The 27,718-nt window shown below is 40.0% G+C and overlaps 1 protein-coding gene across 1 annotated transcript in view; it reads left to right on the forward strand.

Annotated features, from left to right (window-relative positions):
- FOXO1 (forkhead box O1) overlaps positions 1 to 24,858 on the forward strand; it is a 95,708-nt gene extending 70,850 nt beyond the window's left edge. The window contains exons 2-3 of the mRNA XM_087814353.1: positions 19,522 to 20,877; positions 21,605 to 24,858. Of these exons, the coding sequence (XP_087670479.1) occupies positions 19,522 to 20,859 (1,338 nt within the window). The 3' untranslated portion in view covers positions 20,860 to 20,877; positions 21,605 to 24,858. The remainder of the gene's footprint in view (positions 1 to 19,521; positions 20,878 to 21,604) is intronic.
- The last annotated feature ends 2,860 nt before the right edge of the window (positions 24,859 to 27,718 follow it).

Genomic DNA, 27,718 nt, shown 5'->3' on the forward strand with positions numbered 1-27,718 from the left:
GCCAGAGCAGTAATAATATTTCTTTAAAATCGCACCCTGTGAAGCCCTGGCCTGTCAGGGTGCGTGTGGAGGCAACCCATCAGTGTCTGTCTGTCTGTCCTGCTCTCCCTCTTCCTCACTCTAAAATCAATAAAAAAGGAAAGAAACAAAATTTATTTTAAAAAATTATAGCCTGTGAAAATTTAGTGTGCCACATTCCATCTGTTGATAAGAAAGTAACTTGCTTAGAAGTTACTTGGTTTTTAAAAATGTTGTCAAACGTAGTACCACACAACCTTTCTTATCCCGCATCCTTCCCTGTTCCAGGCAGCGAGAGTCACATCTGCCATGCATGGCACGTATGTTGCCTGTGCAGAAGTAGGAGCTCCCTGAAGGCTATGTGATATCTCCAGAAATCCTGGCGATGGAGCCGTGCTACCCTTTTATTGGGCTTTGTCCTGAAGCCTTTGCTGGAGAGGAAAAGCTTGTCCTTTAGGAAGTTGTACATTTCTTTCTGTTTCAGTGGCTTTCTCATTTTCCCCCCAGCCTAATGCATAGAAAGAAATCCATTTTACAGTATGACTCATGTACTTGTGCACACGATACAAGTTTACAAAATAGTACTGCACTTTTATGTGAGATATGCTCTATTTTTAAAAAATACTAGTCTCAACTCTCTAGATTGACTATTTTGTGGATTGTGATCTAGAGCTTTTACCCTGAGGGCTTTCTCACATTTATTCTGTTTAGACCTTCATGTCATGGCAACAGGCTTGGAGTTAGAAGAGGTGGATGTGTCCATGTATAGAAGACAGGCCCACAGGCAGAGAGAGGAGGGAATTCACAGTTCACTTGGACACACACTGAAGGATTTGGGCTGAACTAAGAATCTTTGGATTTGTCTCCCAACATGGAACTAGTTAAAAGCTGTGTACTAAAGTAAACCTTCTCAAAAGATGTTTAATGTGATGTGAGCCCTGATGTGACAGATTAGCCAGGATAGTTTTGCACTTATCTGGACATCTTTGTCATTTAGATTTTGGTTTCAACCCTTGATAACTTAGCAGCTGCTAGGATCCACTTTGCTGAGTGGGGTTTCATGCTCCCTTCCACATTAACCTGAGTCAGGTTCACCTGACCTCTGCTCAGCTGTCTGCAGAATATTTGTTCCCATGAAAAAGTACACTTCACTGTTCATTTTCTCAGAGCAAATTGTGAAGTCCACCTCCACACTGGAGGCAGATGGGTTGTCAGAAATGTAAAGAAATTTTAGGTGATACCAAGACATTTCATAAGAAATTATTGCCCTTTCTCTACAAATTAGGACAGTTAAAGCATTTCTGATCAGACTGCAGTGGTGTTCCTCTCACCAAGTCCCTGACTGGCCTCTTGGTATCTGGAGCAATGGTCTTGTAAAGACTCCATTGTGAAGTCGGCTGTGTGTGTATCTAAAGGAAATACTATATATTAAAGGGGAAAGCGGGGGAGGAAAATTCCAGGAAATTGAAAGGTGAGGTTGACACGTCCTCATTCACTAATGATGCTTTTGTTTTTCTTTCTGAAAAACAATGATGATTTAAAAATTGATCTAAGAATAAACTGTGCTTTATCCATAACTTTATAATTATTTTATTTAAATGTTTTTCTTGATTTTAGGGAGTGAGGAAGGGAGAGAGAGAAACATGGATCAGCCTACCCCACCCTCACCCCCACCCAACATGTACCTACCCCACCCCCTGACTGGACCAGTTACCAGGGAGTAAACCCACAACCTAGTCATGTGCCCTGGCCAGGAATCAAACCAGTGACCCCTTGGTGCATGGGACAGTGCTCAACCGACTGAGCCATACTGGCTAGGGCTATAATTATTTCAAACATCGCTTCCTTAACCATTTATTAGATAACATCATGCTAGGAAGTTGCCTTTTATTATATGGTGTTAATGACCCAAAATACCACTAATAGTATTTCTCAGACTTGCCTGTAATATGATATTAGAGTATTCTGGGACTTCACCCTCACCTTCTGTTGAAACAATCTATCTGGAATAACTCAGTTGAGCTTTTTTTCTTAGAATTGGACATGAAGCTCTATTCCAGGTCTTCCCAAACCTGGTGACCCTCAATATATCATGACTATTTTATACAGATCTCTGGGCCCACCACTCCATACCTGTTGAGACCTAATCTCAGAGCTAAGGGCTTCAGTGTTTTTGTTTTAAACAAACTTCCTAGAAGATTCTGATCATTAGTCTGGAGTAGTAAGCACTCATTTATTCAAACTCCTTCAGGAAAGGGAAATTTTGATTTGATATGCATGGTTATTGGGCTAGATAGTAGCAAATCAAGAAATCCTCTTATATTGATTTGCTCAAGTAATATTTATGTCTCAGGTACTGACTAAGTAGGTGAGTGTGGGCAGTTTCAAGATGACTGAGCAGGGTTTCTGCCCTTGAAGAGCACGAATTGTTACTCACCATTTCTCAAAGGATGATCATGTTGGGGATGGTGGTGACATGAGAATCATTTGGGGAGCTTTTTTAACCTGTATACAGTGCTACCCCAGCTATCAGATGGGCATGTACCTGTGTGGCGGAGTCAGAAAGTATAGAGTGCCAACTCTTCTTCTTCCCTGGTTAACAGCTGGCCATCCACCTTTTGTTTTTCTGTTCGAACTTCATTATGAAGTATTCCAAACATCTAAAAAAGCACAGAGACACAAGCCACCACCTGGTTTTAACAAATATCACCCATCTGGCTATAATTCCAAAGGTAGTTATTAATTGCAGAGTTGCTGTGTTGGAGGACTCCTTTTTCCTTCTAGAAGTCTGTCCACTGGCTGGGCTAAAATATTAATTCAGCTCCATAAACCCTACATAGTAACTTTCCTCTTTAAAATTCACGTAAGTGTTGTCAATTAACGTAGGTATCACCTGCAGCCTTTTTTAAAGTTAGCATTATGTTTTTGAGATTTATCCATTGTTTTTACATGATGCGACATCGCCCTAAATTTAACAGTAAAATCAGGAAATTGAAGCCAGACACCTTGAAAACCTTCTTAATGGAAAAAAATGCAAGAAGATGTGGGTGGGAGAGTTTCTGTTGAATTTTTAATATAGGACATTGCCATTTTTGGGAAAATAAGTTGGTTTTAATCATGCACTATTTTTAAATTGTCCATTATCAGCTTAATGAGAATTAATTGCATTTGTATGAAAGAAAAGTTACTTGTTTTTATTTACTGTGGGTGTAGTTTATTGCAGTTTGGTCCAAACAGGTGAAAGTTAAGATTTGTGGCATAAAACAGGAAACAGATGGGGACTAATTAAAGTTCTGTTGATGATAAAAGGATGACTGATCAAGGAGCAGGTGGTTTCCCGATTTAAACACAGTTTGTACTACGTATGAGTACAGCCCTCTGCAAGTTTTTATGCTTATCTTTCAAAGATGAAGGAATGTGTTTCAGCAACAGTGTGAAGGCTGTTGTGCTCTATTTTTGTTCATCTTTTTGCCTTCAAGCAATGTCTCTTCAGGGTTTATCCAAGATAAGCGGAGGGATCACAAAACCAGCTAAGATTTTCAGTGGTGCTCCATCTACTTTAGACAGTTACTAAGCCCTGGAAAAGCCTAAATCTCTTTCTGCATTCTTCAAGAAAGTGCCCAAACATTTGATTTTATTTGTATTTTTTCTGTTTCTTCCAACACCTTCTCTTGATGGGTTTTAAAATGTTGGTGTGCAGGCCATAACCCATGAAGGCCCATGTCTACCTGACTGAAGTGCTTTGTATACATGTGTATAGGTGAGTGCTAAGAGGTGCTGTGGCAGTGACCTGACATGAAGTGTCTTTGAGCTTCTGGCTGAACTTCTTTTGCTTGATTGTGCCCTGGATGACTTTCACCTTCAAATGACAGCATCTTTTGTTGCTACTGCTAATAATGATTGGATAAACATTAAGACCAAGTGCCCTGAATGTGTTTTGCCTAAAGATCATACCAGTACTGGGTTCTTTTGGAATTTGTGCAGGGAGGTAACATGAGATTTGTCTTGCCTGCAGTCAAGCAAGACGTTTGCTCGACATTTTGTATGGTATAAGGGCTTCGTGTGATTATCTCATTTTATCATTGTAAAAGCCCTTTGAAGTGGCAACTAGTACCCCCATTTTGCAGATGAGGCGATTAAAGCATAGGGAGGTTAAGTGACTCAGCCAGCCTCACACATTTGCTAAGTGTTAGGACTGGGTTTGAATCCAGGTTTGTCTGAAAACAAGCCCATGTTCCTCGGCTGCTATACTCTACTCTTTTCTGTAAAACTATTGTTTTTCACTTCCTGATTAAGGAAAGTGCTGTCGTTTCCTGGAAAAACAAAAACATTAGGATATAATTTGAACTTCATCTTATATTTGTATGTGTGTTTGTAAGTATGTATGTATGTATATGTGGATGTGTATCATATGGTACAGGTCCTGGCACTTGGTAGGAAATCAGTTTTATTATCACTTTTAATGAAAGAGGAAAATGCATAGGTTTTTTGTTTGTTCCCCCAAAGGAAGTAGCTTCATTCTAATTATAAAAGTTATACATGCTCTTTTTTTCAATAACAGCAAAAAAGACAGCACACAAAGATGAACTAAAAAGTGAAAATTCCCATTACCTTCACTCAGAGACAACATCATTATATTTATTAGGATTGTCTTGTAAAAGAAATAACTGACTATATAGACATCTTGTAACTGGTAATAAAGGGCATCATTTGTATTAGCTACAAATAGAGTACACGAGAGGTGTTAGGGACATCATAATTGACATTCATTGTCAGATGTTGTATAGAAACTTTGCAATCCTAGATGCTGCTTTTTCCCTATCTGGTTCTATGCTAGTTCTACTTATTATGCTAATGGAGAGAACCTACCTGTGCGCAGGTTCTGCAGCCCCCAGGCTCCTCATCCCCCAGGCTGTATTTCTATGACTCTAGAACCTGTTTCCCTGCTCACATCCTGGCTCTTACAGAGTGAGAAGTGGTGTCACAGCCAAAGCTAGAGTATTTTCCTGACCTAGGAGAAGTCTCAGGATTCTTACTCTTTTTTCTATTGTGTTGTCTTCTAAGCAAATCAACCCACAACACTTTTCTGTCTTTTCGTCCCCTTCTCTTCTTCCTGCACCTTGTTTGGCTACCTCCCTTTCACAAAAGCATACAGGGAGGTGGCCATGGGGAATCCTTGTGATCATGTCATTGTCAGCAATTCAACAGGAGCTTTATGAGGTAGGAATTTTTAACCAGAACGCAGGAAAGTTCTCAACCAACAGGATTCGCATTCTAGGACCAGTTGTGAGTGTTGTTAGGTAAAGATCGGTAGCCAGAGTGACAGCTGCACTGTTCAGCAAGGATGAACTTAAGAAATTTGGACCCAGAACAGCATGCTGCCGCATCGTTGCAGGTGTTTGACAAGGCACACTCCCTGAGTGAGGCTGGCTGCAGCAACACCCCTCTTCCCAGCTTTTCTTTACTGTTCAGCTTTGCTTGCATTTGTTGCTCTCAGTAGATTGGCTGATGATGGGGTTGGGCAGGAGAGGTTGGTGGTAAATGTTCAAGTGGCAGATTCGGAATTCATCCCATTAATCACCTCTCCTTCCTTTTAGCAGAGGTAGAATTTCTTAACCAAACTCTTATTTTGAAGTAAATTGTTCCAACCAGGCAGAAATGATAGGTTATATTTTGCATTGAAATCTCAAACCAAGAAAGCAAGCCAAACTTTTTAGAACTGATAATGGACATTATACTTGATAATTTCTCTTTTTTCTTCCTTTCCTTCTCCCTCCCTCCTTCCTTTCCCAAAGAATCTATACTTGCTTTCCCCCTTACCTAAGCTAAGCCGTTCTAAGAGTTAAGTGTTGATCAAAAGTTCACATATGACATTTTAAAATCCAGAAGATAGAAAAATGAGTTAATAGAAGTACTGTGTTTGGTTTTGTGTGTTTTGGTGGGAGAATGACCTGATCCCCATAGGAGAAAGTGCTGTGAAATAGATGGGAAAGTTAATGACCTACGGTTTGATTTCTCCTAGCACGTATTCCTCAGCTGTCCTCCAGAAGAGTGATCAAACAATTAGACTTTGTGACCTATCTTTACCAAATGTTTAAACCATCTGCTACTCTTTTTTATTTGCTGGTAACTTGTGACTTTTAAACTTGGTTGTAAGTTGCATAGCACTAACTTATTTTGTGACAGAAAGGAAAGAAGGTAGATAGAGGCCCGGGCATCTGGACTGTGGAGGAAGAAAGGTGAGGATGGGATTTATACCTATAATCATGTAGGTATAAACAAATTCTGATGGGATAATCAGCCATTAAAAATTAAGTTCCTAAGATTTAGACCTGTGTGTGTGTGTGTGTGTGTGTTGGAGGGAGTGCTGTCTGTGGAATTATGGGGGGGAGCCAAATGTCATCTCAGTTTATCCTCACACCAGTGAAGTAGAGCCATTGGGTCAATCAGTCCTGGTCCAGGATCTCATAAACACCAGAGTACTGACTACTTGACTAACTCATGAGTAGTTTGTTATAGCTTTATCTGAGTTTCTGTTGAACCGCGCATGGATACATTGCAGGGCATTATTTCCTTTAATTTCCCTTTTGCTGTTTTGAAAAAACAACCTGAAAGATGTTATGGTTAAGCCTAGACAATGACCTCAAGAAACAAAAATAAACCTTTGAAAAAGCAAGAACTGAATTTGTTTGCCAAATGTTGTAAATGATGGATAAAGTATGAAAAAACATGAAGGAAGAGTTTTAAAATTTGTTTTAGAAACAAATGGTCACTGCTCAGTATCCTGCCCTCCTCTAATTATGAAAAAAAACCAGAGATTATGCCATGAGTTTCAAAACAACTGAGTAGTATTCAAGTCATGAGACAAAAACAAACAGCTGCTTTAATAGAAAACCCTGTGATTTTTTTCAGGGGGGTAGATAACATTTCTCAGGGACATTAAGCTCTCTGAAAAAGCTGCAGCAGCATCCTGTTGAGAGGATGGAGCTTAAGGACGCCTCTCTAGGTTGACAAGAAGCAGACCAAAAGATGGCACCTCCCTCAGATGTTTTTGCTTATCAACAAAAATTTATTTGCATAGTAATACAGACGCCTCCACATTTAATTTTTTAAAATAAATTTACTTGCTCTATTTTTAATGTTTTTATGGATTTCAGAGCGAGGAAGGGAGAGGGAGAGAGAGAGAGAAACATCAATGATGAGAGAGAATCATTTATCAGCTGCCTCCTGCATGCCCCTTATTGGGGCTTGAGCCTGAAACCCGGGCATGTTGTGCCCTGACCGGGAATCAAACTGTTACCTCCTGGTTCATAGATCATGCTCAACCACTGAGCCACGCTGGCTGGGCCACATTTAAATTTTTGAATAGTGAAAAATATCTGCTTTCCAATCAGAGCGCAAACTCTCCTCTCCCACCATCTCATGGGAAGACAGGTAGGTGCTTTCCTCTATGTACCAGGTTATAACTTTATTCTGATATTTCAGTTGCTCTCCTGTGGGTGGCATGCAGGATACAATACGTGCTCCTATCTTGTTTTTTCAAGTTCCCTCCGACCTTATTCCTCCTCTTTCTATGTCTGAATTCAAATGCAGTCACACTTACCTCTTCTTTCTTCTCTAGACATGTCTTCGTAGTGCTTTTAAAACATTTTTTTCCACAAATACTAATAGCTAATCTTGATTGAGCACTCCACACACTGAGCATTTAGTTCAGTGATTTAATAAGATAAATATTCTAAAATTACATGCTACTCCAGCTTAATTTATAGCTACTTTGAGGACTAAAATGGTTATCCATTATATTCAATATATTGTCTTAATGAATTGTTTGAAGGAAATGTGTCATGGACTTTTAAAAAGTGGTTAAAATATGAAACATCTTATTTTGGGAAGAGCTTGTAGGGTTGCCCTAAAGAATGATTGTTTCAAACTTTGTTCAACCACTAACAATTCTCCATTACAGTTTTATCTAGGTTGTCAGAATTCAACTAAATTTCTTGTCTTAGTAATAAAAAAGACAGTAAATTAATATTAAACACTGATCATAGTTGTTTATGTATCTTCAGTAATAGGGCTAACAACAACTAGAAAATCTTGCTTTTGTTCCAAAATATCAGCAATTTCTAGAATTCTCTAATATATTTGAAATTGTTAGCATCTTTTACATTTTTAATATGCCTCTGTAGTTTCCAAACATATTCTCATTTTAGTCTTCACAATGCTTCTTTGGGTTATCTAGTGGTAAGGGGGACATCATCTAAGTTGCTGAGATTCATAAATGGAATAAATGACCTAACTTGGAGAGAATACAAGATCTTGACTTCTTGGAAGTCCCTCAATACTGAACCTTATTGACATGCATAATATTAAGAAAGTGGAGAAAAGGCACCTGTGAATAAACTAATACACATATTGTGGTAGAAATTATAGCTGTGGTTCAGAGTATCCTTGAATGCAGTAGTTTGGAAGAGATACAAAACATTTGTACTGCCTGCAAGAATTCAGCCACAATGGTTGCTGTTCACAGTTCCCTTTTGGAGGAAAGAGTGATAACACTGAAAACAGTGGCCATGAAAGGAATTTAATGTGTACTACTACTAACTATGGTCTTGAGTGAAAATTTCTAACTTTCCATTGGTTTGAATCCTAAAAAATGGTTTATTTAATCATTTATTCATCCTTCCTTTGCTTAATTTTACTCTAAATATTTAAGATAGTGCTAACTGTATGAAATTCTCTTTGTTCTTTCAACTCAAAACAATAAATGTATTGTGTGCAACCAGTGCATTTAAAAATGATATAACTACCAAAAGTAGCTGTGAGGTTGTTGTCTTTGGAGATTTATAAACGTAGTCTTGTACTTTTAATTCTCGGCTACACTATTGTTGATGTTTCCAAAGAGGACATGAATTCAAACTGTAGCATTAGAATAAAAAGTTTAATACAAGTAAAATATTCCAGATGGTAAGATTTGCTAATCACTCAAGTGAGGATCCTTTTTATCCTGACTTTGTCTCTTTCTCTCTGGAATACAGACTAGTCTAGCCCTGGGACTGAGCTCAAAAATAATGGAACGCAAAAGATTTGTAGCGGAATATACCCAGGTCATCTAAATATGGTTTTAGGGCCAACTCAACTTGGAGCCTTCCGGCATCCTCCGAGCCCAGGATGATCTTGGCATGAAGCACATTCTCCCAGGGTGGCCTTGGTCTTGACTAGAGACCTGATTTAGGCTGCAAGTCCTGTGGGCAACAGTAGCATAATATGCTTCCTTCCAGTAGAGTGTCATTGACAACAGAGCAGTGAGGGGACACTTCTCAGGCTCCTTCTCTGTTCAGTTGATGCAGTTCTCAAGCAGGTGAAAATGCTGTTCACAGTGCTTACATTGGGGAGGAAACTTGGTCTTACAAATAAGCACAGCGCACCATATTTTTGTGAGAGTCCGTGGACAAATGGTGCTTGTGAAGTTTAATTAAGTGTAGGCCTCAGATACAGACTGTCTTTATTGGTAGGAAAGTGTGGTTTTAGGGTGGACACATATGGAAAACCTTGAGCTCATGATATTTGTAGGCTTTTAGGTAACCTAATGAAAGCTGAATTTCTGAAACATTTGTTTGGGGTTCTTTGGAGTCCCTGAAGTGGGCTCCTGACGGAGTCTTAGTTGTTTGGAAGGAAGGTGTGGTGAGTAGAGCAGTAGAGCTATTACAGGCATACCCCATTTTATTTCACTTAGCTTTATTGTGTTTTGCAGATACTGCATTTTTTACAAATGGAAGGTTTGTGGCAACCCCGTGTTGAGCAAATCTGTTGGTGCTATTTTCCCAACAGGCTCAGACAGCATTTTTTAGCAATAAAGTATTTTAAATTTAGGTATATACATTGTTTAGACATAATGTTATTTCACACTTAATGGTATAGTGTAAATGTAATTTTTAACTTTTATATGCACTGGGAAGCAACAAGTTGTTGTGACTCACTTTACTGTGATATTTGCTTTATTATGGTGGTTTGGGTCGGCCAGTGAATTTTTATAGCTATTTGACATGGGACCAGCTCTTAAGAATTTTGGTGAGGTTACCCTAAAACAGTGTATACTAAGCAATCACAAATTATTGTTTCATTAGGCTTCTTAGCCAGAATAATGGACAAACAAGCTGGTTTCAAGATTCTGTTCCACTAAGAAAACTATATCACAAATAATATGTAATTTAGAGTATTACATTTGTATTGCAATTTGCTCTTCTTTTTGTAACCTGGATTTATTGTATATGAGTTCCAAAACAGAAGAAAACACACATAAACCTAGACTTTGTACTTTTTAATTCTGTTTACTGAGAGTAACAGTTCTTGGTAAATAGATTATGCATTTGGTAGATTCATTTTCCCTAGATTTTCCAGACAGTAAGTACATCCTACAGGTAGGATATTCTTGAGATTTTAATCTAAGTTTCAGTGTTCTTGACTTTGAATATATGTTCATGAAAGCTTTTCATTGACTCTTATAAATTGTTTGGGCACACACCATGAGTAAACATTTACCTAACATGAACAGGTTTCATGGGCTCATTACTGGCAAAATACTTTAAAATTCACTTTAGTCTTCCAATAACTGTAGAAAACGTTAAAATTGATCAAACTATTGATATGCTGTGTTTTATTTTATGCCTAATTTAAGTTCTTCATCAGAAGAGAGTAAATCCTAATATGTTGTTTGTTTTTTCTATTTTGTTTTTACTCATTTTTCTGATAGCCGAATACATCAGGTAGTAAATTGCATTGTAAAGAGGTGCATTTATAGAGCCATTGAAGATTAGAGAAATGGTATGACCAGAAAATAGACAGAGATTTTCATTAGGAAACAGCAGAATCACATCAGCAACAAATGGGTTTCCTCTTATTATTTTGCTATGGTGAGTGAGGCCTTATGTGTCTGAGGTAGTCACCAGGCAAGAGCAGCAAAAAAAGAGTCCATATTCTGGGCAGCTAATTAAATAGAAGTGTCAGAAAGGATAGGCTCCTTTTGGTCATCAGATGGGCAGGGTGGGGAGTTGTGGCTCTCTGCTCTGGACTTGCCGCAGTGCCTGGTCTCTGCTTCCCAGAGAAAGGAGGTAAAGCAGGTTAAAGGGTCACCAAGGATGCTTGCGTGCTGCTGTACAGAAACTAAGCTCCACTTGGGAATCCTTAGTAGCCTACAGTACCCTTAAAAAAAAAAAATTTTTTTAAAGAATTTTAGGTAAAGGAAATTTAGTCTGTGTATCCACCATTGGGACCTTATTAGCCAGGCTTGATGACACTCACTTTAGAAGTTGGTCTTGTTGGCTTGTTATGGTAATGTCAGGCCCAAGTATATGACAGTGTGAGGTAGTCTCTGTTTCCAGACTTAAACAGGAGCTGACATTAGCAACTTTTATGGAGGTTATAGAAGGAAAGTAATTAAGATAAATGACTCATGGCCTGGAAGAAGGGAAGATGCTTGTATCTGAGGTTTCAACCTCACCTGGATTGTTTTTGGGTTTTGTCTCTTAGGGTTCCTAGTTTCTGATAGACAGTGTGTAAAACAGCACATGGCACTGAATGGTATAGGAAAGACTTCCATTTTCACATTCTGAAAATTAAGGGCTTTGCCCTTCCTTTCATGAAATGGTAGCTTTCTCTGAAATGGGTTTTCCTATGGAACACAGAAGGGAAATCACTGTGCTTCTTTTTAATTATGACCTTCTGAGAAGCAAAAGCTTGGGATCATTTTAATATCATTAAGTGATTTTTCTGTTTCTTAAATTCTCTATATATGAGGTTACTGGCTGATAGGTGACTGAAATATTTTGGCGTTTGGCTAATATGAGAGCTTATTAAAGATCAAACTGTGTAGTGTCGCCTATTTTTCCCTCACAGGGCTTCTTACTTGCCCCTCCTTGGCTAGGTATTTGTTTTCTAATACCACAGTCCCATTCACTTGCAACTCATTTCTTTACCAGTATGTTATTGAAGTCCCCCACCTCTTTGGCTTTGCTCTTTGTGAAGTGAAGGGTGGTGGGTAACTAGTGTGTGAGAAGAAATGAGAAAGAACATCATTCTAACAATAATTGCATCATTCTGGATATAATCTGTCATCAGTCAATTGGTGTATCTCCCTCTTGAATAACTTTTCAGATACACATGTATTCTAGCATAGGTCACCCAAAAAGTTAATAGATCATGCAAGTTAAATGACCAAACTTTTAAATGTAAAATCTTAAGAGGAGAAACAATTTTTGTGTAAAAGAAGGATTGCAGCTCAGTTGGGAGGACATAAAACAAGCCTGAGGAAGGCTAGCTGCCTGTTAAACAGGAAGTTTATGATGAATAGTGTTTAATCAAGTTGTAACCATTCATGATGGCTTAAAAATTCCTGTTTATATACCCCTTTACTGTCTATCACTAAATAACCAACCTTTATTTCCTCAGCTTTGTGCCAGGTGATGGGCACTTGCCATGTATATTATACCTATCATTCCCTAGCAATCCTCTGTAACATTCATTTCTGTTTTATAGATGTCAAGACTGAGGCTGAGTGAGAACAAGTGACTCACTCAGAGTGACCCCACAGTCAGTCTGACCTTGGGTTCCACCTCCCTATGTGCCTCCCCCAAATACAAAGGTTCTTGTGGCACTTTAGAGTTCTTACATTTGTCTTCTTGGTATTGTTTTACATAAGCACATAATCTCCCCCATGCCTTTTTTTTTTTTAAGTAGAAGCTGCTTTAATGTAGTTGTAGTCTCCTTCTTTTAGAATGATCTGAATCAGAGATAAAGCTTTTTAGAGCTAAATATGTATCTATACCCTTTAGAGAATCTATAGCTAGGAATTGGTTTGGTAGGGGGAGGAACATTGCATGTTCTTGATTCTTGTTTTACATTCTTCTAGGAATAAAGCCCCTTGTGGTTCTGCTTTTTGTAAACGAACACACATAAGCTTTTTATCTGCATTTTAATCTTTCTGAACTCTGTCTTTTCTAATATAAAATGAGGGTGTTAGGCCAGATGACCTCCAGCTCGAAAGTGTTACGAGGCTGCAAGACCTCGTCTACAGCCCTGGAATGACTGGAGTAGCACGAGTCCTCAGTGCAACTAGGGTGTGGAGACCGGTCTTTGGGATCATTGATGTTTGGGCAAGAAGGACAGGTTTCTGGGAATTGAAATCAATCTTATGAAAGGAAAGCTGAATGTTGGGACCTAATGTGTAAGCTTTTGTAGGTTAGCTATTTACAGCTGAACTTACAACACTTTTAAAAGTTGAATTTATATGCTGTCCATTGACATCACTTGTAAAAAGAACTATTGGCAAAAGGTCACGTCTTCTTTGTTTGCATGCAAAATGGATTATTTTGCAAAGCTGTTTTATTAGCAACTCTAATGGGTACTCTGTTGACTAGAGATTATTCCTACTTTCTCCTTAGTTTGTTTTCATTTGTAGAAGTGCAGGAAGAGATGGTGTAAAAGAAAGGAAGCAGGAGGAGCGAGTAAAGTTCATACGCAGAGTTACACAAAACAATTGCATACATTGACAAAGTTCACAGAAATTAGATAAAATGCTTCTGGAAAAACCTAGGTTTGCTAGCATTTTGAAAGAATCTGTACAATTTCCAGACCACCAAATTCATTTAGTCATGTGTTACAGTGTCTTAGAAATTGTTTTGTTTGACTTGGTGAATGTTGCTTACATCCACCCTCTCCCAGGACCACGGGCAACTCTAAGCTGTGGTGGCCCGTGGGTACCTTTCCATTTTCCTTGTGGGTTCCCATAGCCTCTTTACACAACTTTCTCCAGGGCAGTGTTCACATCTGAAATTCACACTTCAGCTGCTGCCCACAAAGAGCAACCATCAGAATTAAAAGCAAATTATATTTTTAAAACTTATTACTCATTGAGGCAGAAAACAACTTTCATAAACTAATATTTGTAAACAGAATTATTTCTGCTCCCATAAGATGCACACATGTAACCTCAGTCTTCTTAATGATGGCAAAGCCAAGGAGCTTGTTTTCCAGCTGGTAGGGGTTGCATGCAGAGTCTTAAAACCTTGGTGTGTGTTCTAGATGGACAGTTCATTTTCTGAGCCTCAGTTTCCCTTTTCTGAAACTGGGCCAATAACACCTGCCTTATATGGGGCTCCTTCAAGGGTGGAATGAGATAATATGTTGAAAGCAGTTTGTAAACTCTGTAAAATAATACAGATATAAAGTTTGAAGGCCAGGGGTTCATGAGCAGGATGTGTTCAGGTTAAGTGATGGTTTTATTTTATTTTGGTTAAACACAGAGACCAGAGAAGTCTTAGTACTGCTAAGCAGAAAGAAAAGTGGAGCACAGCAGTGATGGGCAGACCCATGGCTGAGAGGTGGTGATCTCCACGTACAGCAGTGAATAGGCTAGATGGAGCCTAGCTATAGTTCAGGCCAGAAGAATAGGATTCAGGAGGGTCGGAGTCCAGGGAAACCCAGGGTAATGAGCAGTGTCATGGTATGGGAGGAGAGGAGAGGTGCAAACCCAGGGCTGGACCAGGCCATTTCTAAAACCCAGGACTGGGAGGCCAAAGAGTTTATTAGACTTGACTCTAGGGCTAGATTTTTTGTTGGAGTTTCTAGTCTGCTAGAAGTCTCCTATAATAAGACTAGTGGCCTTAAATGTGTTTGTAAAAATTATATACCCTTTCGGTATTACATTTATTCATTTATACTATACCAATATATTGTGTATATTATATAACACATTTGCAAATATAAATTTTTTAAAAATGAGGTAAAAACAAGTAAATGAAAGGTATAAAGATTTCTTCTTACACTTTAATGGCTGGCTGATTATTGCTTTAGACAGTGGTGGGTGCTAAGAGCATCCTGGTGGGGGGTGAGGTTCCTATCCTGTTCCCTCAGGTTCTCTAGGGGGCCAGCTTCTCTAGCAAGGCAGATGGCGGACCACCAGATCTCAGTCGTCACCATCTCCCCCAGAGATGCCAGACTGTGACCTGTTGAAGTAGTCCTGCTCACTGGCCACGTCTTCCCTGTCACACACTGACTGCATCCAGAGAGCCCACAGCTGTGTATGATGCCCACACACAAGGCTCTGCAGCAACACCTTAAAAAGACTTTAGAATTCTGATAACACTGACCGGCAAGTATGTTCACAGAAGAGCTTTAGTATCTGAATTCCTATGTTAACATCTGAGAAACCCCCAAACTGGTCTATTTTTCTAGTAACTAACATGTAAAAGCCTCATGTTAGTAGAAACAGTGCAAAGGTATGATTATAAAGAAGTGAGACTAATGTTTATAATCTAGATAAGTCTCTAAAATGTAGACATGTTATTTTATAGATGCCATCATGCTAATAATAACAACATCAGCTAATATTGATTGAGGTAAGCACTTAACATGTGTTATCTCATTTAATCTTCACAACAGCCCCGTAAATGTAGGACCTGTTAATCCATTCAACAGATACTTGAGTGCCTTCTTGGTGATGGAGCTGTGAGGATACAGTGTACAAGAAGACAGACCAGGTCCCTGAGTTCATGCAGCTTACAGTGTAGTGGGGAGCCACACATGCCCCCAAGGGACCAGACATAGCAGAATCATAATTATGGTGAGTAAACAAGGTCCTTTGTTAGAGAGCTGCAGGATGGGTTGGCATTATCAGGAAATGCTTCTGGAAGGAAGGGACACTTGGGCTGAGACTGAGGTTGGTGGGGGGTGTGTGTGTGACCTTTGGTGGGAAAAAGTTGGTGCTCCTGGATAGTCCTTTGTGCATCAATTTCTGTCTTGAGTGTGTGTTTAGGTAGACCTGTTCCCTAGGTAGATCATAAACCACATGGAGGGCAGAATCTGTGTCTAATTCCTTCTTTTGTCCTTTGCTACACATAGCAGAAAATAGGTCCCAGTAAATGTTACTTGGCATGAATTGGTACATGGATGGATGGATAAAAAGTGTGTAAGACATTACATCTTCCCTGTACTGTTTGGGGATGTTAATCAACAGTCATTGACTGTATCTTGTGTTTAGAGCATTTTAGGGGATTTGAGATTAGGAAATAAAAACAAACTTTAGCCCTGTGCCCTTTAAGGAGCTTGGAATCCAGTCTGTAGAGTACATAAAACAGAACACCTGAGAGTTAGAAACACCCAGCAGAGCAGATTGAACAAGCAAGTGCATGTCATGTCCAGGAGACCCCTTCACTCACGTGATCCATGGAGTTTATTGGATCAGGATTCCCAAGAAGAATGTACTGCACTGCTTGGAGTGGCCAAGCATGCAGATGGCAGGGTAGAGTCGGGGAGCAGGTTGCAGAGGGAGATATGTTCAGAGGAAAGAAAGCCAGCTCTGCGTTAGCAGAAAGCTGGGGCTGCAGAGAAATACAGCTAGTGGAGAGGAAATTTGCTGACTTTCCTTTTTCTTTAATGGTGTTATGCAGAAACTCAGGATTTGGGTAAGTGGTTTGCAGTGCATGAGTTTTCTGTCCTCACATCCTGCCTCTTTCCTCACAAAATAGTTGTCATAGTTCAAGAACTGACTATCTCAGAGCACTGACAGTGCATTGTGGTTCTGCTGCATGGTTCCATGGATGAACCACACTTTCCTCTGGCCTTGGCCATGTCCGGCAGAGACTTGCAGACATAACATCATTAAATAGCAACACATATTTTTTTTACAAGATTTACCTATTCAACACCCCCACCCCCATTCCCCTGGAAATCATAGCTTCTTTAATGTCCTGCTGGCTGTGTGAAAAACAGGAATTTATGTAACAAGCCCTGCACAGAAAACCTTTTCCTGTTCGGAAAATTTTTTTTTAATTGTTGGCAAAGTTAGGAGACAGCTCTATTACTCAAAGAGCGACCTCAAATGTCCTCTTAGAAAAATATGTAGCATAATGTTGTGATAAGGGATTGCTGTGGGACCTTTTTTTTTTTTTTTTTTTGTAAGTCTGATTAGTGAGTTAATGTATGTCCCATCTGAGTTAGTGAATGCTTCCTGAATTTTTGAAAAATATTTCATCATCTTGTATTCTGCAGTCTTATTAAAAATGTCCCCCAATTGCAGTTGCAAATGATCTGATCCAATTATAAATGTTGGGGAGCTACACCACCCCCTCCCCCAGTCAGTGAAGACAGCCAGGAAGTTATACTATCTAAGAAGATCTTTCCACTTTATCATTAACTAAATGTGACACGGGCAGGAGTAAGGCTTCCTTTTCTCTGGAGATTTCTTCATTGTAGCTTGTGTGTGTGTCTGTTGTGTTCAAAGAACAAGGTAGTCATCATGGAATATTGTACAGATGCCCAGACTTTGAGAACATGTCACAGGGTCAGAGTACTTAACTCCATTCTGGTCAACCCCAGGGACAGACTTGCTTCTTTAAGGAGGAATTTGGAACTTATTTTGCTGGTGTTGCTTGGCCCAGCAGATGAGGCTGTGACTGTGGGATCATGTATGTGTAAAACCTTCCCATACGGTGCATGGGAATAAAATAGGACGTTAGGGAAACATAGTAGTTAGCCTCTTTTAGGAAGTCTTGAGTTTGAGGACAGATCCTTAGGTGGAAAGGAAGAGGAAAGTCTTAGGAACAAAGAACTCTCACTGTAATTCACTTGACACACCTGCCCAGCAACCAGGCTGAAGACCCTGTTCAGGGCCGTTTCTGACCCGCACTCTCTTTGTGCCCTGGCAGAAGGGCTTGTCACATAGTTGCTGTGTTGCAACCCTTGGGTGGAATGTAGTACAGAGGGTCAGAGGGCATTTTGAAATGTGAGTTTCTCAGCCCTGACTGTCCAGTCTCATTCTGACTTTTAAATCTCCTTTTAGAAAGTGAAAGTTTCCCCCATTCTGTTTTCTACCTTCTTTTAGTGAGAAAAAACCCCCACCATGAGTTGATGGTTTGTGTTGGAGCTATGGCTTCGTCCTGCCATACACAGCCTTTGTTCTGGTGCAGTGATTGGCATATTGATGGCATGAGGATATGGACATTGTGGCTAAATCCTGAGGTGACCACAAATCTAGCCCCAGGGCCTTTTCTTGGTCAGGGAGAGGGGTGACAGGTCCACGGGGCTCTGTCAGCTGGGCCCTGTGCTCAGCCCTGCTCCCTGTGTTCTAGGACACTTGGAGAATCTTGCTCCTGGACTTGGGTTTAGGGCCCTGACGACAGACACTGCTCAGTGAGCAGGTAGTGAGAGTCTACTTTGTGCTCTGTTCTGTGCTGGAGACAAAAAGCTGTAAGACAAAGACCTCTGTCTCAGGAGCCCACTTTTCCTTCTCCGTATGTCCCAGAAGCTCTTTGGATGCTGGCAGTCTTACTGTGTGTCCAGTAGGGAAGTCAATTTGGGGCTTCCTTGTTTGCAGTTTGGCTTGACTGTTCCTACTGGAACTTGAGACTATCTCCAGCTCTGTTCTGTGTGTTTGGAGTTGTGGGTTTATGTTTGTAATACCCCCACCCACACCCTAGTGAATAGGAGGAAGGGAACAGGGCTTAGACGGGTGAAAACTTGTGTCTCTAAAGTTGGGATCTAATACATTCTTCTTGGTGACTCTTACCATGTACCAGACACCACTGAGCATTTTTTATTCCATAGCGGCCAAGCAATTTCATGAGGTTATGTAGCTAGTGAGTAGCAGAGTCACCTAAATGCTCAAAAAAGGTTAATTTTTTTTCTCTCTACTAATTGTCCTAGGGGTATATGTGGCACAGTTCAGCCATGAAGCTATACTTAGCAGGTTGAAGCCTCAAGCTGTTTGTACTCTCCACTTCTTCCTCCCCTCCCAGGTTGTCTTTCTGGACAGAGAATAACTTCTGATGTAGTGTCCTTGGGTTAGTTGGTGTATAACTACTGCTTATTTGGGGGAGAAAGGGATAGCAAATAACACTTGAATTTAAATTTTTCTTCTTTGGGAGAGTAGTTCAACTTTCTAAAATTAAAAAAAAAAAAGGCCTAGTTTTTTCTTATATTCACCTGTATTTGCCTAATGTACTTTAAGGGTTTAAATGAATCTAAGTCTTAGAGTTTTCAGGCTTTTAATTTTTGACTAAGAAAAAATGCTGCTTCATTTCTTTCTTTTCCATAATCATGTAGGCCCAGCAATGCAAAACTTCTCACTTTGAGTAAATGGCATATGTGCAGTCTTAAAGAGAATTGGCAGTAGGTTTAAGGGCGATAGAATGGAAAGAGTTTTTTATAGCACTTTGTTAGGAAGTACTATTTGCATAGCACTGACTGTAACTAAAAATTTAAGTGGTTTTAAAACCAGTTTCTGTAATTTCCCTATAAAATATACTTATATAAAAGAAGGTATTTTTAATCATATTTAATTTTGTTTCCTTATCAAGATACAGGTACTATTTTTAAGATAATATTTTTCCTATACTGGTTTGAGCTGTTTTGTAGTGGGTTTCAGAACCGCTCTGACTGTATGGGTTGAAATCTGTTCTTCCATGTAGTTGGAGAAGTACTATATTTCTAACATGATATTTTGCTTTACAGAATTCAATTCGTCATAATCTGTCCCTGCACAGCAAGTTCATCCGTGTGCAGAATGAAGGAACTGGAAAAAGTTCTTGGTGGATGCTCAACCCAGAGGGAGGCAAGAGTGGAAAATCTCCCAGGAGAAGAGCTGCGTCCATGGACAACAACAGTAAATTTTCTAAGAGCCGAGGCCGAGCGGCCAAGAAAAAAGCATCCCTCCAGTCTGGTCCAGAAGGTGCTGGGGACAGCCCAGGGTCTCAGTTTTCTAAATGGCCTGCCAGCCCTGGCTCTCACAGCAATGATGACTTTGATAACTGGAGTACATTTCGCCCTCGAACTAGCTCAAATGCTAGTACTATTAGTGGGAGGCTTTCTCCCATTATGACGGAACAGGATGATCTTGGAGATGGAGATGTGCATTCAATGGTATACCCACCCTCTGCTGCAAAGATGGCTTCTACTCTGCCCAGTTTGTCAGAGATAAGCAATCCCGAAAACATGGAAAACCTTTTGGATAATCTCAATCTCCTGTCATCGCCACCATCATTAACTGTTTCAACCCAGTCTTCACCTGGCACCATGATGCAACAGACACCATGCTACTCTTTTGCACCGCCAAACACCAGTCTGAATTCACCCAGTCCAAACTACCAAAAATATACCTATGGCCAATCCAACATGAGCCCCTTGCCCCAGATGTCAATGCAAACACTTCAGGACAATAAATCAAGCTATGGAGGTATGAATCAGTATAACTGTGCACCAGGACTCTTGAAGGAATTACTTACTTCTGACTCGCCTCCCCATAATGACATTATGGCACCAGTTGATCCTGGGGTGGCCCAACCTAATAGCCGGGTCCTGGGCCAGAATGTGTTGATGGGCCCTAATTCGGTCATGCCAGGCTATGGCAGCCAGGCATCTCATAACAAAATGATGAATCCCAGCTCCCATACCCACCCTGGACATGCTCAGCCAACATCTGTAGTTAATGGGCGTGCCTTGCCCCACGCGGTTAACACCATGCCCCACACCTCCGGTATGAACCGCCTGGCCCCAGTGAAGACAGCTTTACAAGTGCCTCTGCCCCATCCCATGCAGATGAACACCCATGGGGGCTACTCTTCAGTGAGCAGCTGCAACGGCTATGGCAGAATGGGCATTCTCCACCAGGAGAAGCTCCCAAGTGACTTGGATGGCATGTTTATAGAGCGTTTGGACTGTGACATGGAGTCCATCATTCGGAATGACCTCATGGATGGAGATACATTGGATTTTAATTTTGACAATGTGTTGCCCAACCAAAGCTTCCCACACAGTGTCAAGACGACGACACATAGCTGGGTGTCAGGCTAAGAGTGAGTTAGTGAGCAGGTAAGATCACCCCACTAGCAGAAGACCTGCAAACAGAACTTAAAAGGGGGGAACACTGTAACTTGCCATCTATCTTTCATGGTTAGGACTTTTTTTTTTCTTAATCCTCACCGGAGGATAGTTTTTCAGAGAGAGTGGAAGGGAGAGAGAGAGAGAGAGAGAAACATCGATATGAGAGAGACACATTGATTGGTTGCCTTCCACACGTATCCCGACCGCAGCAGAGGCCAGGGATCTAGCCTGCAACGGAGGTACGTGCCCGTGCCCTTGGCTGGAATTGAACCCGGGACCCTTCAGTCCAGCAGCTGACACTCTAACCACTGAGCCAAACCAGCTAGGGCCATTGTGACTTTTTAAAGGTCAACTAGCTACCTCTTGTGGAGAGGCATCTTTTATTATTCATTCTTCACCCCTTTTATAGCTTACAAATTTTTCTTTTGAGTTTAAACATGGAACCTTCCTGTAACTGTTTTAAAGATTTTCTTTTAACAGTTAGGTGGCTGCATCTTTTTTAGTAGCTCTTTAATAAATGAATACATTTGATGTAAATCAAATGATGAAGGGTTTTTAAAGTGGAATTCCCCCCATTGAATGATTTCAGAGCTGTTTGAGAAAGTTCTAGCAATTCCCCTCCCCCCAGTATTTCACTAATATGTTAAGTTGCATTGATTTTAAGTTGGCTATTTCCTTTTAATTTTGTGTGTGTGTGTGTTTGTTTTTTCCTTAGGCTACACTTAGAAGTATTTCAGATTGTCTGACAGCAGGAACTGAGAGAAGTCCAAAGATGTCCTTCATCCCATCTTTTCATTTTCTTGATTAAAACAAAAAACAACAAAACGTTTTTTTTTTCCTTTCGTCAGACTTGGCAGCGAAGACACTTTTCCTGTACAGGATGTTTGCCCAATGTTTGCAGGTTATGTGCTGCTGTAGATAAGGACTGTGCCATTGGAAATTTCATTACAATCAAGTGCCAAACTCTCACTACACCATATAACTGCAGAAAAGACTTTCGGATCCTGGTGTGCTTTTAAGTTTTATATATAAGCAGTAGCTGCAGAATTATATTTGTGTGTGTGTGTGCTTTTTTAAAAATATCCATTTGGTCCAAGGAAAGTTTATACTCTTTTTGTAATACTGTGATGGTCTCATGTCCTTGATAAGTTAAACTTTTGTTTGTACTACCTGTGTTCTGCTGAACTAACGAGTCACAGAGAACCAAGCTCTCCATTCTGCACCTTCATTGAACAGCTTTGGACCTGTTCATTTTGCCATATAATTCACATGAGAACCAATAATCTGTCATCAATCTGCTGACTTAATGAACTTGTCAAACTCTTTTGGAAAAAGAGTAAACCCCAGCCTTGTACAGGTCTTTTCTATTGTTTTGTTTGTTTATTTTGTTATTTGCAAATTTGTACAAACATATAAATGGTTCTAATTTCCAGATAAATGATTTTTGATGTTATTGTTGGGATTTGAGATCATTTTTGGAATAGATATTGAACTGTAATGTTTTCTTAAAACTAGAGTCTACTTTGTTACAGTATGCTTGTAAATTTGTAGAATTCCAGATATTTGAGACAACATCCATAATTTTCATTTTGTATTTTAACTGGATTAGTACTAATTTTGTATGTGCTTAACTGGTTTGTACACTTTGGGATGTTGCTTGGTGATGTTTCTGACTAATCTTAAAATCATTGTAACTAGTACTTGCATACTCAATGTTCCTGGCCCTATTTTGGCAGGAGAGTGATGTGTAGTTAAGGACATTTTGTGTTTCATGTTTAGGAGAACTTGATACGTTTTTATGTATGTATTTTAAAGAAATTACACCTGCTATTACTTTGTGAACTAAACATACTGCATAGCATTGAGTCTTCTGATAGTTACCTGTCTGCTTGTCCTGGCAGTTAGTCCTGTGACCCCTTGTAATGTTTGTAGATCAGAAAGGGAGATCTGCATCTAAAACTACTCCTTTCTCAAACCGGGGGTTTTGATCAACAACCATTTTAAGTTGAGCTTCAGCAAAAGTTTTCCCTCATAATTCTGTGCTCTTTTTTTTGTCTAGATGGAAGTTGGTTTTATAGCTCTGCCTTGAAGGGTTATGTCAACACTCACACTTCATTGCTCTTTCCCTCTGTCCTGCAGATTACGTAGCACACTATGGAGAGTAAGTTGGGGCGGGATGGTGATGGTGGGGGGATTACAAATGAGACTTAAGTGATTTGTAGAATGCTTTGTGTTCGTGAGGGTACAGATGGCTACCAAATGGAAAAGAACCTGTTTAAAAATTGGGGCAATTAATTTGAAAATCAACAAATCAGCTGTAAGTTATATACTTGAATTCATTTTTTAAAAGCCTTTGCATAAGTTAAGTATTGCTTTAGCATTTTAGCAACCTAAACTGTAATTCTGATCATTAAGTTTTAATATTTTCCAGTTACCTGTAACTGACAGACCAAGTTAATTGGCTTTGTGTCCCACTTATAGCATTGGTATTTTCAAGTCATGTGGATGCCTGAAGTCAGCAAAATAAAACAAACAGCTGAACAAAAATGTTCCTCTTGCCTGCTTGAAAAGGCTCTGATTTCTATGTACTTAGCCCAAATCCCATTTGCTTTGTCTTGTCTGTGAATTGCATCTCTGTTGGCTTGGTTTTTCCTGTTTGTCTAACAAGAACATAAGTGTCCCTGATAGATTTCTTACAGGAGGCCAGCCCTGTGGCAAACTTCCCACTGTAACTTGTATTATTTTGAAAATTCATTAAACAACCGCCTCTCTAACCATCTTCATTCTTGGACACTCCAAAATATGTCTGGTTTTAGAAATCCTAGTTTCTCTCAGCAGTGCCTCTGCATATGGAACAACTTGTTGGTGCAGAGTACTCTTCTTTCTGTTACTACTTCTACCACTTCTACTCCCATGTCATTACACAGGAGCTCAGAGACAGCAGCAGCTAATATCACTATAGTATCTTATTGCTTCATAGTGTGACTTTAAAAAAGGTGTTTCTTCCTCCCACGTCTGTGTAAATAGCTTTTTTTTTTCCCTTTAAATTTTTCTTCATGTTGAAATTCTGACATGAATCCTGGTAGCTAGCTCTCTGGAGTACAGTTAACTCCAGTGAAAGGCACCTTGTCTATTTTGAAAACATTATGTGACCTCTGGTGATTCTTTTTTTGTACGAATACTGACTAGTTTCTAGAGTAAATTAGTATATCAGTTATTGTACATGATTGCTTTGTGAAATGTGCAAATGATATCACCTATGCAGCTTTGTTTGATTTATTTTTCCCTGGTTTGTACTGTTATTAAAAGCATATTGTATTATAGAGCTATTCAGATATTTTAAGTATAAAGTATTGTTTCTGTAATATAGGTGTATGGAATATATTTAGGTAATAGACACATTACATGGAAAATTCTACTTTGACAAACTGACAAAGTCTAAATTAGCAAATGTTATATCCCTGCGAGCGGTAAATCAATGGAACATCCCAAGAAGAGAAGGACACTTAAAATGAAACAGTTCTCCAAAGGTATATAATTTAGACTTGTTCAACTACTGGATATATGTTACCTATTCCCACGAAATTTTTACATTCACTTCTTAAGAGTTCTTAATTTATAACTGACTTTTAAATGAGAAGTTTCTCTTTTGGTTTTAGTTTGGGAGTAATCATTCAGTAAAAAAACGCAGTGCGGTTTATGCAAACAAAGCTGCCGGGTGTGACTCTTGGCCTCCTCCTTGAGGGTGGTGCCCAGCCTGGCAGTGTGGCCAGGTGTGGCCATGAAAGTCATGCCAGGACGTAGTCATGCCCTCCTGCATTTTGCTACTAGAGTTTAGTAACAGTGCAGATTCCATGTTCCTGTTCCAATACTCTGAGAAGTGCCTGATGATGCTGATGTACTTACACAAGAACAATCTTTGCTATTATTGTATAAAGCCATAAATGTACATAAATTATGTTTAAGTTGTTTGGTGTCTTTCTTTTCTAATTGTGCAGAATAAGCTCTTTATTATGATTTAAAAAAACGTTTTGCTGTCATTTGAGTTCATCCCTTTCAGCCGCGGTGCCATGGTTTATTCACATCGGTGTTTCCTTGGGAGGCTGTGGGGAGCAGCCTGTGATCAGACCATAGCCTCCTAGAGTTAAGAACAGGTAAAATTCCTGGTAACGAACAGCCCTGGAGTGTAGGTACTTCATCTTTGGAAAGTCGGAAACCATAATCTGGTACAGTAATTACTGGGCAATTAAGTCTCATGTCAGAACTGACGGTACTGAAGGCAAAAGCACCTAAAAGGGCAAGTTAGGAGGGTCCTGGCTGGGAGATCACTGAGCAGGCACTGGGTGGTGTGGAGAGAAATGGCTTTCCAAGGCCACAGGTACTCCTATCACCACCACACCTTTCTGAAGGAGGAGCATTGCTTTCTCCTTTTAAGTGGCTACAGATGAGAGGTTTTATATATTTACTGTTTTCACAGAATGTCCTAAGGAATGAGCTAGGATTAGATTAATGATAAAAATGCATTTTTAAAGCAGGATGAAGGCCAGACGACTCCCGACTCTTACCAGGCAAGTAAATATCTGAATGAGCTGGAGTAGCAACAAGGAGAAATAGGTTATTCTTATGTTTACCATAAGGTCAGTCCAACCTTCAGGTTTTTTCCCCCCTTCCACCAGTGTAACCCCTTTCTTTAAAAGACATGATAGAAGCCCAGTGTGTAGAACTGATAAAACCATCTACTCTCAGACCTTCACTTGTGCATGGATCACTTTGAAAACTGCTGATGTAGTCCAAAAGCAGAAAAAACCTTGATTATACTGCCAGAACTCAAACTAGCAGGCTCCTTTCATGACCCTCTTTGCATATACATGAAATCATGCATCCAATGTCATTTATTAGGGTCTGTTTCCAAGTTTTACATCACTTGATAAGAGCAAGCAACACAGAAGGAAGGATTTTCTGGTAGATTCTATGGGTGGAGCTTAAGGGAGAGGGAGAGGATTCCTTCCTTGGACAGTATTTAGGCCCCTACTGTGACCAGAGAGCCAAGAAGAATCAGGATGTGTACCTAAGATTGTTTCTTGTCTTGTGAACCAGCCACACTGAAGGACTTTGCCTTGGCTATTGTTTCTCCATCTTTGGGCTGACCTAACTGATGATGCTAGTTAAACTTAGACTGGTTGGTGTGGTTAGGTAAGTGGAAGGCTGTTCCAAGAGATACAATCACACTAAGTGTCAGCTGAACCTGTTTCATTTGTTAGTGCTAATGGGGCCATGAGCCTGTAGCTGGGCTGAGCCTCTAAAATGAGGGTGTATTCTTGGTGAATTTCCTTATTCTAATTTACTAAATTATTTTGGTGTAAAAATGATACTGGTGATAACTGAAATACATGGACTCAGTTTAAGTAACTAGCAAATGAGTGAAGTTTCTGTGGCATGGAAATGGAAGTGTATGCTGGCATGAAGGAAGGAGGGAGGCAGGTAGTCCTGGGTGGTAGTAGGGAATGTGAAATGGAGACAGCCGAAGTATCTGGATCTTTTGACTAGAAGCTACAGAGTGGCAACCATATAAAAGTTCAAAAGAGAGCTTTAAGTTTTTGCAATTGGCTGGGAGAGGCAGCTTTCTGTGCAGCCCCCTTGCTTTGGCAATATGTCTTTGAGAGGAGGAAGCTCCTTACTGAGAAGACATTTCATTTGTTACAGGAAGAAGGAAAAGAGATTGGGGCCTTCTTTTCTTAGCTTGACTAGTGGCAGGACACTGTCTTCCCTCTGCTCCCTGTCACCATATGAACTCAAAGGCTGAAGGAAATATCTTGGCATTAGTACCTTTGTCAAGTCCGTGTCTTCCAAAAGTGAAAGTCTTGTTTGCACTGGAAGCCAATAGTGTTAAGTAGAGATTTACATACTCCAGGAAGAAAGAGCAACATTATGAGGGCTTCTTACTCATTACTTACATGTCTGTCTTTTCATGAGCTTCAATCCCAGTCAACTTTCAGAATCCCTGTGAAACTTAAAGGTTACCTAGGATAGATGCCATGTAGGATTCTTATACTTGTTTGAGTTTCTGCAAACATTCTTGGGGTTGTAACAGTACTTAAATAGCCCCAGCAAGATGACCAGAGATGAGACAGCTGTTTAGAATAGGGTTCACAGTGGGCAATTTTAAACTAGATTTTTCCCCTCTGATGAGTTAGATGGGAGGTCCATTTTTCATTTTAGTGCTTGGTTCCAGGACAAGCCAGAGGTGCCCACTGCGTAATTCCTGCTGGCAGCAGGGACACATGGGTTTTAGCAAAGACATGAGTTCTGTTGATTAGGCCATGGTCTCCTCACAGAGAAGGGAAGTTGAGGATAACTTCTGTTACCTGGTTAGATGTGAGAGTAGAGGATGAGGTAATGTCTGCAAATGGCTTCCTATGTACAGATTAATAGTGTCAATGTAGGTAATAGTAGCCCTTGGGGATTCGTTTCCTTCGTGGGGTTCCTGGATAGTCAGCATTTCCCTGCAGGATAAGAGGGAGAGCTGGTTGGTTCACTTTCATAATTTTCCTGCGTTCTCATGTGCAGTTCTTTAGCTCTTATGTCTGGGAGCATGTAGACAGTTGACTAGGCCCAAACTCCAAGAGAGTTGGCAGGCCTCTCTTTTCTTGGTACTGTACAGGTATTTAGTAAGTTGTAAACACATTATACAGGGGTGGGCAAAAGTAGGGTGTACGGTTGTGAGTACACAAAAGCTTATTCCTGTATTATTATTAATGATTGTATTATTTGTATTACAACTGTAAACCTACTTTTGCCCACCCCTGTGTGCCCAAAACAAATCAGTATT

Source organism: Miniopterus natalensis, chromosome 2 (assembly GCF_054644295.1).
Source record: "Miniopterus natalensis isolate mMinNat1 chromosome 2, mMinNat1.hap1, whole genome shotgun sequence".
NCBI lineage: Eukaryota > Metazoa > Chordata > Mammalia > Chiroptera > Miniopteridae > Miniopterus > Miniopterus natalensis.